Source organism: Merops nubicus, unplaced genomic scaffold, assembly GCF_000691845.1.
Source record: "Merops nubicus isolate BGI_N331 unplaced genomic scaffold, ASM69184v1 scaffold1, whole genome shotgun sequence".
Lineage (NCBI taxonomy): Eukaryota > Metazoa > Chordata > Aves > Coraciiformes > Meropidae > Merops > Merops nubicus.
The window spans coordinates 8,054-18,111 of NW_008585965.1; the positions used below are offsets into that span (position 1 = coordinate 8,054).

General features: G+C 42.7%; 1 protein-coding gene across 1 annotated transcript in view; it reads right to left on the reverse strand.

Annotated features, from left to right (window-relative positions):
* Positions 1-1,892: 1,892 nt before the first annotated feature.
* Positions 1,893-10,058, reverse strand: part of LOC103780784 (serine/threonine-protein phosphatase 2A 55 kDa regulatory subunit B gamma isoform) — a 134,702-nt gene continuing 126,536 nt past the window's right edge. The window contains exon 9 of the mRNA XM_008948474.1: positions 1,893-2,384. Coding sequence (XP_008946722.1) covers positions 2,093-2,384 — 292 coding nt within the window. The 3' untranslated portion in view covers positions 1,893-2,092. The remainder of the gene's footprint in view (positions 2,385-10,058) is intronic.

A 10,058-nucleotide genomic window follows, 5' to 3' on the forward strand; every position in this document is an offset into this window, starting at 1 on the left:
TGTTGTATTAAGATCTGCTTTATAATAAGATATCTATAGAATCTTACTTGAGAATGTTAATAGCTAAATATGTTTTACAGTACTTCTAGATGGAGTTGCCAATATAAGCTGATAGCTTTTTTTTTTAGCTGCAAAGGATAATGGAAGAGGGCAAAAGTCAAAGAAATTGTATGACACCCTTGAAGAAGTAGTTTGGCATTAACAAGTTTTCTATACAATTTACCACATTCTTAAACCTTTTTACAGGAGACAAAAAAGAGCAATTTTGTTGAATTTCTTTAGAATAAATATGTACATATACTGTCCATGCCTGCTACAGCATACAGTATTTTATAAACAAACATTCCTCATTCCCTTTAAAATTAACCTATGGATTTCATACTGTATGTGTTTAGTGTGGCTGGAAACTGGTGCACATGCTTTTTGTGCTTCTACACACAAAATATACAGCATTGATATAGAAAACTTCAAACATACAGATTTCATGTGTTTTATGATGTCATATAAAAGCTGTAGACTTGGTTTTTTTTAGTTCTTATAAGCAGACTTTCACCCACCCCTTCCCCCAAAACTGAAATATAAAAGCATGCAGATCCCTTCATCAGTACATTCTTCACTTACCAAGAAATCAGTGCATAATGGCTTAAAGATTAATTTTTTTTCTGAGGAATTTTAATATGGGCAGATTAACAGATCAACTGAGTTGTGCTCTTTTAATTCAGTTTGAGGAGAAATCCTTTGGAATATCGATTTTTCTGGCAGAGCTATCAGGTATGCAGCAGAACTTTCTTCTGGATTAAGAGGACTCTCTGCCCACTGCATCATTCCTGTGTAATTCCTGCACACACTACACTCTGTGTACTTTCCTTTTCCAGTTACATCATGATTCATTTTAAAACAGAGAGAGACAGAACAGCACTTATGTGGAAGAAGGATTTGTTTGGTTTGGAGTTTTTGATTTTTCATGTTTCTCCAGGAATAATTTTGCCTCCCAGAAGTGGGCTCATTTAAAAGCATTAACATTTGCTGAGCAGTGCTGCATCTCGCAGTAATGTTGTTTTTACAGTCAGAGATACCACGGCATTGCCTGTACTCCCCAAAGGCCAGGATTAAAATAACCATGCTGCAATCAACAACCAAGGGACTTTCTGAAGCATCTAGCAGTGATGTAACTTTGTTCCCACTGAAGCTGATATTTGCCTTCAAGGACAGCACTTCTAGCAAAAGTTTCCAGAACTCCAGCCCCTAGATGGTAGAACTGTTTTGTGTGTTACCAGGCTGTGTCTGACCAGCCAGTCCCTGTGGAGTGACAATACCAAGTTTTTAATAGTCCTCCACATGATGAAGATACTAGTTACTGTTTTAAACAGAGCAAAACAACCTAAGGAGAATAAACTTCTTAAAATAAGGTGGCTGAGGAACTGTATCAGTCTGTCATTTATTCACTTGGGAAGTTGAGGCACAAAGTAATGTGACTAAATAAATAAGTAAGAGGGTGTTGTAAAGAAGGGAATGGGAGAGGTGAGGCAGGGCAGTTTTTCACTACCTGGGATTCTGCTTCCAGTTATAATTGTCATCAGGCCCCTCCAATGTGCCACACATTCTAAAGGGATGTTGTCATTCATTCACTCATACAGACCTGGCTTAGTTGAAAGACAGGAAAATGTTACTGAAAAAAACGAATCAAGAGATTGAGGCAAAAGGCTCTAACAATGTGGTAAATGCTGTGGACTGCAAGAGCAGGCAGGGCACCAGAACAGCATGGTCCTGGGAACCACTGAGACCCTTGAAAGGACTGATGGGAGATGAGGAATCTCAGCCCTCCACAGGAACGCTCCCAAAGTGAAAAAATACCCTTGTTTGTTTAAAGGAACCAATACAGACCACAGTACTGGATTTGCAGCTGTGCCTTTTACTCTTACAGTTGCAGTGATGGAAAATAGTTGGTTTGCCACCAATAATGATACAGGCTGAGGGATGAAAAGTTGCAACCTACAAATCCCACCACAGAAGCCACAATTTTTTGTGAAGATCACATCCTTCTACAACTCTCGAGAGGCTGGTTTGTAAATATAGAGGGATATTGATAAATCTAGTGCATTTCTGAGTTCACTTTATCCTGAAATATGTACAGATTGTTTGTCGCTGCTATAGCAATGATGTTCTCAGTTGGGTGCCACGCTGTGTGCAAGATCTTCTTAGTAAAGTCCAAACTGTCAACACTGATGTCATCTTTCCTCCGTTTGCCTCCGACACAGACTCTCCGGGGCTTAAGGATAGCTCGTGGTTTACTGCTCTCACGGGATGCCTCCAAGGTAACATCCCGCTTGGTATTTCGGTCAAACATTCGAAAAAAGTTGTTATATGCACCTGTCATTATTACACTGTGCAGAGAAAGAGAGAGAGAAAACAAAGACAGTTTAACAGCAGCTTGTGGGAAGTCTATGAGCATGACCAGATCAGGACAGCTGAGCTTTAACCACAGGATAAGACATCTTCTGCTTTCAGTTGGTAAAGAACATGAACCAGGATTTTCCCCTGTACTCCCTAGAGTGAATAGTTTTCTTCTAACAATGTCTTCCCCTTCCCTGTTATTCAATGAAAATTACAGTTACCCCCAAACCCACACCCTGAAGCATGCACAAGTGTCAGGACCCTGACATCATGAGATTGACTTCACAAGACAATGAAGTAATATGTTTTAATAAGTTATATTTTTATTACTCTCCAGGTTTTTATGAGCCTTTAAGGGTCATATATTTCAGGCTTCTTGCTTTCTCCAGAGCTTTAAATTTCCTGACAGCTGAGATTTACCATGATTCCAGAAACAGTCTATAAAAAAAAATTGCCCAGTATTTCAAACCTTTTGATACAATAGTAAGATTTATTACAAAATTATATATTTTAATGAGTATTTTGAATAACGGTGTTTTGAAAGCGTCTGAAAAATCACACTGAGTTTGCACAAGCAAATCCTTTCCAGATTAAATCCATTTCCCTTTTGATGCCATAGACCTTGCAAGTTTAAACATCATTAAAAATTGTATCTACAACGATTCTTAGAAATAAACACATTGCTAAACAGGGCCCTGTCATCTCTTGAATGAAATCTGAATGAAGCTTCAAGTCAGGATACATTTCTGGGTCTGGGAGAAAGGGACAGAAAACATTACTTGATCTGTAGCAAAATTACCCCATTAATCAGCTTGTAGTTTGAAGTAATGGATTGCCAGTTGTTTCATTCCCCTAGTCCCTAGGGGAGGATATTTTGTCACTAACTTTAATGAATTCAGGATTTCATCCATGGCCCTCAGGTTATTGGATTAACATAATCATGGGTTTCAGAGCCTTGTTCAAAAGCTCATCCCCTATGAACTTTTTCCATCTGTGCAGCCTGGGCCACACTCTATTCTTCTGTCCCAGCTGCAAAGAGGGTATTTTATCTGAATTTCCATTTTGGAAGGGGAATCCACCTCAAACGGTCAGGAAAAGCCATACAGTTCTAAGACTCAGGCAATTAGGAACTATTTGCCTTTCTAGGACAGCCCAACAAAGCATATTTCACATGCTTTGCATTTAACCTCCATCTCAAATGACAGTTGCTTTAGCACTTTGCTGCTGTTTCCCACCTGGAGAAATCTGTGTTGAGCAGCGTGGTGGCCAGGAGACCACGGCATATGCAGCCATGGGAGAATTCAAAGACCTAAACGATACTCTACAGCAAACAGATGCTCACCAGCTGATTAGATTAGGTGCTCCTGGACTCAGGAGCTGTCTTATACTATGTGCACAGCCTCGAGTCAGTGATGCCTTGATCTCATTTGGGGCCATTAGAAGCTACTGTAATACAAATGAATAATACACTGTAAAAGGCAGCAACGGGAGCTGTGCAGCTGACTGCTTCTGCAGTAGGGCTGCTGGCTGCCAGCAGCTCTGCTCCCTCCACAGCCGCCGCAGGGCGACTGGAGCGGCCCCGCTGCACTTGTATGCTGTGAGTCACAGGATCACTAAGGGTGGAAAAGACCTCTAAGATCATCATGTCCAACCGTCACCCAGCTCTACCATGACCATTAAACCATGTCCCCAAGTGCCACATCTACTTGTTTTTTGAACACCTCCAGGGATGGTGACTCCACCCCCTCTCTGGCAGCCTGTTCCAATGCCTCACCACTCCATCAGGAAAGAAATTCTTCCTAATATCCAATTGAAACCTCCCCTGGCACAACTTAAGGCCATTTGTGCTCATCCTATCACTAGTAACCTAGGAGAAGAGACCAACACCCACTTCACTCCAACCTCCTTTCAGGCAGTTGTAGAGAGTGATAAGGTCTCCCCTCAGCCTCCTCTACTCCAGACTAAACAATCCCAGTTCCCTCAGCTGCTTCTCATAAGCCACATTCCCCAGACCTCTCACCAGCTTTGTTGCCCTTCTCTGGACCCACGTCAGCACCTCTATGTCCTTCTTATCCTGTGGTGCCCAAAACTGGACCCAGTACTCAATCTGTGGCCTCATAAGAACACAAGCAGCAAAATTCATGCACGCAAAAGAGTGTATGAGCACAGGGCCACAATCACTTCCCTACTCCTGCTGGTCACACCGTTTCTGATACAGGCCAGGATGCCAGTGGCCTCCTTGCACACCTGGGCACACTGCTGGCTCATGTTCACCCTTCTATCCACCCACGCCCCCAGGTCTTTTTCTGCCTGGCAGCTTTCCAGCCACTCCTCCCCAAGCCTGGAGCGTTGCCTGTGGGGTTGCTGTGACCAAAGTGACCAAAGAATCCCTAGCAGGCCTGCCAGCTTCACCCTGCTCCCATGTCTGCTGATGGCATACTGGAGTCTGATGACAGCCGATTCCACACTGACCTTCTGCAGCTCCTGAAGTGCTAAAGGAAACTGCAGCAAATCAGGTGGGCAGAGCACAGAGACACAGCACACACAGCCCTCAGGCAGAGCTCCCCTACAACCTTCACCCTGCAGAGAGGCCGATGTCCTGGGATCTGCAGGCAGCGCCGCTGCCGAGTCCGGGCTCGGGCAGCAGAAGCACCTGTTGGCACACAGCTGCAGCCAGCCCTGGCAGGAGCTGCCTCACTGCTCCCCAGAAGCCGGACCTGTCCTCGGGCTGTCTGCAGTGAGGCTTCCCTTAACTTTCTCACCTGCAAAGGCCTGGCACAATCCTGCTTAGTAAGGCACTAGTGAACGAGCTCACAAACCAAAAAACTAAGACAGTTACTGTGACAGCTTGAAAAAACATATCCCAGAAGCTGCAGAAAGCCTATTGATCAAGATTACTGCCCATTTCAGAAACTGAATCAACAGCAGTAAATCTAATGTCTCACTCCTTCCAAATCACCATGTCTTGTCATTATGGCTCCTGCTGTAACAGTTACTCACGACATGACAAAGTCGAGGTTATTTCACAGCCCAGCGCTAACATACACAATTTGTGATGCAAACAGCCCAGCACAGTACTGTGGGTTTTTTCCCCCTCAGGCAAAATTTTGAAGCAGGCTCATAATGCTGGGACACCCTGTGCCCTGGGCTGAAGAGCTGTGGTTCCCCGGGGAACAAAGGGCAGGAACGCTCAGGGAGCAGTTTCCATGCAGGCAGGGTACCAGTGCACCAAATGCACAGAGAGGTGCTTGTCAAGAATGTTTATTTTAAAAGGTTTTGCTTGCAGTAAAACTGCCTTTACAGTCCATTTGCTTTTTAATTTGTTGAACCCCTGCATATTTTTAAAAGCCTCCTTTCTTCAGTTGGATTTACTGCAGTTATTTTTTTTAACATATGTAGATGACTATTTTTCATGCTGGCCCTGCTTTTCTGCAGTTTAATGGCTTGGTAAAAAATAGCATTATGTAAATGAGAAAGTACCCATTCTTGTTCAAGGTCACAAACACAGATGGATTATAACCTTACCTGCTCCTTCAAATAATGATAAAAGTGAGTGAGAACTAGATGTAAGCCCCCAATTTATTCCAGTTCAGGAAAATATAATGTACAATAATGGAATACATGTGATAAAGATAACTTCTTTCATATACATATATATTAGAATAAAAATTGCAGCCGAGTATAGGAAGAGTCTGTTCTGTATTTCCAGACTCTGCTCTGCACAGCAGTGTTATGGCAAGTGCTGCACAAAACCCTTGCACATATGAAACCAAAGCAAGCCCCTCAACCAGAACACCCCACACTAATTCACAGGCATGTATGGGAGCAGCCCAGAAACGCTCTGCCTAACTACCTTCAATTTTATTTAGAGAGCCAGCCTACAAGCTGTGCTACACGTGGTCAGGGGGACCACCACCTCAGCCAGGAAGGGGTACAGGACACACTCCAGTGCACCCTGAGGAGCAGCACACTGATAGCTCAGGCTGGAGCAAAGCTGCTGACAGACTGTACCCAGCCCGAACCACCACAGCTACAGGTAGTATGGTAAAAAATATTTTTCAAAAGGGAAAAGAAGAAAAAAAAGGAGAAAAAAACCCAAATGGCAGTGGCATGCCTACTCCTGCCTACATTTATGCACTGACAGCCTAGCTGGTGCTCTGGAAGGAGAGGCAATGCTGCTTTTATTGACTTCTTACTCCCTCCCTCATCACCATTCTGGTGTGGGCTCGGTTTTTTTTCCTTTTTCCCCTCCAAAACTGATTGTGGTCTTTACTATGTTTTCCAGGTAGGTTTTCCCTTCCCCCTCTCTTTCTTCTACCCTCCCCTTTTTCCACTTCCCTCTATCCTGCTCTATAGCTTTTAAAAAACAACCTATCTGCTTCTCCCTCTCCTGCCTGTGAAGCATCCTCCTTCATCCTCTGTTCCCTGCTCTGTCCTGTCTCCTTCACTCCACTTTGCCATTTGCCTTTCTCCATTCCTCTTTCTCCCCCCCCGCCATCTATTAATTTTACTTTTTGAGTTCCCACTGCTCACCCTTTCTTTGTGATCTCTCATTACCCACAAGTCTTGCTTACTCTCACAGACACCTTGCTCAGCTATCGAGGGATTTTCTTCCATCCTTGCTTCTCCTTTGGGCAGATCTCCTCTCTTACCACATCCAGGTGACTGGCTCATGTGCTCGTGAGTCTGGCTGGAATTTGGCAGTGCAAACTGTGGCACCAGAGATGTCAGGATACTGGGAGACCTGCAGGGCAGGGCTGCTCATATACCAGCCTACCATGGGATGCAGGGCACTGCTGGTTCTCTATTTTGCAGGAATTCTTGCCAAGGGCTATAAAAAGGGGGCTTTTAGTAATGACCCTTTGTTAAATGAAATGCTTCAGTATGTGGCTTTGCCCTCTAAAAGTTCTGCTTCTGTTGGAAGGTCAACAAATTCCCCATGTCACTAATCTCAAGGGCATCTGAATAGGATTTCATTGTCTGTACTAAACTGCAATGAGATCTTCCACGGTATATTTTAGGCCCTGAGATTTCATCAAGCATGTCAGTCACTAAGAACTGGCATATCTCTGTCTTTATTGCAAGCCAAGCTCTTAAATGTCATCCATGTTGCAGCTATCCTTGCACACAAGAGTTTTGATTAAAATTGCTCCATTCAGCTGCCTTCCTGGGTGTCAGGGTTCTCCCTGAAGCTTCAGGGATATCAGCTGGAATTTGGGCTTGCCTAAGAACTGTAATTACTTCACAGTGTTTTGTACTGGTTTTGATGCCATGGGTTTTTTTGGTTTGGTTTGGATTTTTTAAATGACATTTTTATAACCATCTTTGGGCTAACCTGGGCCCAGATTAGTCTTCCTAGAGGCATAGTAATTTTTATTCACCTGCAGATTTCTACTGCCTGGAGAAATTCAGCTCACGTCATCATTCCTCTCCTTCACTCTTGCTCGAGACACCACGGAAGCTACAGGACAGTGTGACAGGACTAAGGCTGGGCAGGACTTCAATACCTGCACACATCAGGCTTAAGGATGATATGAAAACTAGAACAGGCCAGCTAACCTGCCGTGACTGCAAATGCAAATGTGGGAGCAGAACGCAGGCTTCCCTGAGGCAAGACAGGCAGGAAACCAAATCCGAGCAGGTGTGAGTGGAGGAGACTCAGAGAGCAGCTTCCACCAAAGTCTACCACCAGACTTATAAATCTCTGCAAAGCAGTACTTCAGGGCACCCAAAAAGGGATCATTTATTTGACCTGAAACTGTCTCCCCAGTTATAATTTTAAGCCCCTAAATTTGCAGGTTTGCACCACCACGTGTGCCAGTGTAGAACAGCACATCTGCAGTCCTCTGGGACTGACACACAAGGTCCACAAGATCTGGTTTCATGACAAGCTGGCCTTATGACAAGGAAGGAGTGGTTCCAGGAAAACTTTTCAAAAAGATTTTTCATAGGAATTAAAAATGAGTTTTATTACAACAAAGGGAAAGGAGGAAGCACTGTTGCAAGAAGCTGATGAGACACTGGATCTAGGACTGTGGCACTCTCTTATAGCTGGCTGGGATAAGACTGGCAATAAGAACAGAGGATCCCCAAGTCCTTCCAAGCTAACATTTGACATGCTGAGCCTTAAGAACAACATGATGTCTTCTAGCTCTTCAGCATGGAGCATGCTGCCAGGCAGGAATAGACTGTTAACATCTCATCCACTGGGACCTGCCAACTCTGCCTGATTAGAGTGAAGGCTGATGGATATTCAGCAGAATGAATGACAGTTCAGTAGGAAAGGACTGACTGAACAGTTGTATGTGACTTCACTCATCTGCTTACAACATATCACTTATCATGACGGTATTCAGAAGTCTCCCTGGAAGGGTTCCCATACATCCATTTCATTTGAAATCTTACCAGTCATTAAGGTATTCACTTATTACCATGTAGAATTACTTTTTTTTTTTTTCCTTTTACTGGCTTCTTTAACTCACAAACAGTTGCAAAAGTGCTATTTTTTAAGGTGAAACTGAAATAACAACATTAGTTTGTTGACAGTGGGAAGAAAATAGTGCCTTGCAGGTCATTATTTAGAGACTTGACTTCGGCAGTGAGTGGAAGAACTAAATTACATCGCTGTATAAATAGAGTTCACATATTCTACATAGGTAATGATGTATATACAATAGAGATGGCATGATTTCAGTGTAATATACTCAGCTACAGATAATATGTGCTCATCTGGCTGAATTAGTGTAAGACCCCAGCTTGACTCCCTCCCCTGACCACTGTTGCCAAAGTACATAGTGATTAATGTGCCCTTCAGCAAATGAGATCGGCTCTGTCTGATTGTATTAGTTCCTGTTCATTGGAGTAACTGAGCATCAATCACGTTCTAATCAGAGCTCACATACATTGATTTTTTTTGTAAACAGCCCCATCACCAGGTTCTATCACAGCCTAGAATAACTCCTTAGTAATGACAAAAATTAATAAAAAGTTTTCACCTAAATAATAAACATGCTCTCATTTTCAACAACAGTCCTGTCACTTTCAACTGTCAGTCTAACTTTAAAGTCTGCAAAAGATAAAAATAACATTTTTAGAACTGCAGTTGTTACTGTTATATTAATAACATAAACACTGTACTGCAGCATTTCTTAAGAGTACCATTGTTAGTAGATACTGCTTACCCTTAGCAGTAGTCCTTTTTACAATATATACCAAAAGGATCAAATTAAGTGACCTTATTATTCAAATGAACTGTTCTTTAGGACTTACTGGCACCCAAATATAATTTAAATTATGCTCCACAAAAAAAAAAAAAAAAATCCTTGTAGTGTGTAGTAAAACAATACAATATTTGTCACACACAGAACCAAGAAGCTCAGAGGAGGAGTAAATGTTCATCAGAAGACTAATATCAGTGCTGACACATTTGACTCTTAAAAAGAAACAATTTAATTAAAGAGAACCCTTATCTTCCCTTAAATGTTGCCAGCTACTCTACTCAACAGTTTCTTACAATCAAGAGCAGTGTATTAGTGATGGATTTGGTAATTGTGCACGACTAACATTGCATCAGTGTCTGGGCAGTACAATAAAGAAGCCCTCACAATCTAATGTTCCCACTTAATTACTCACTGCATTGATCTTTCCAATCTGTCAAGCAGGAA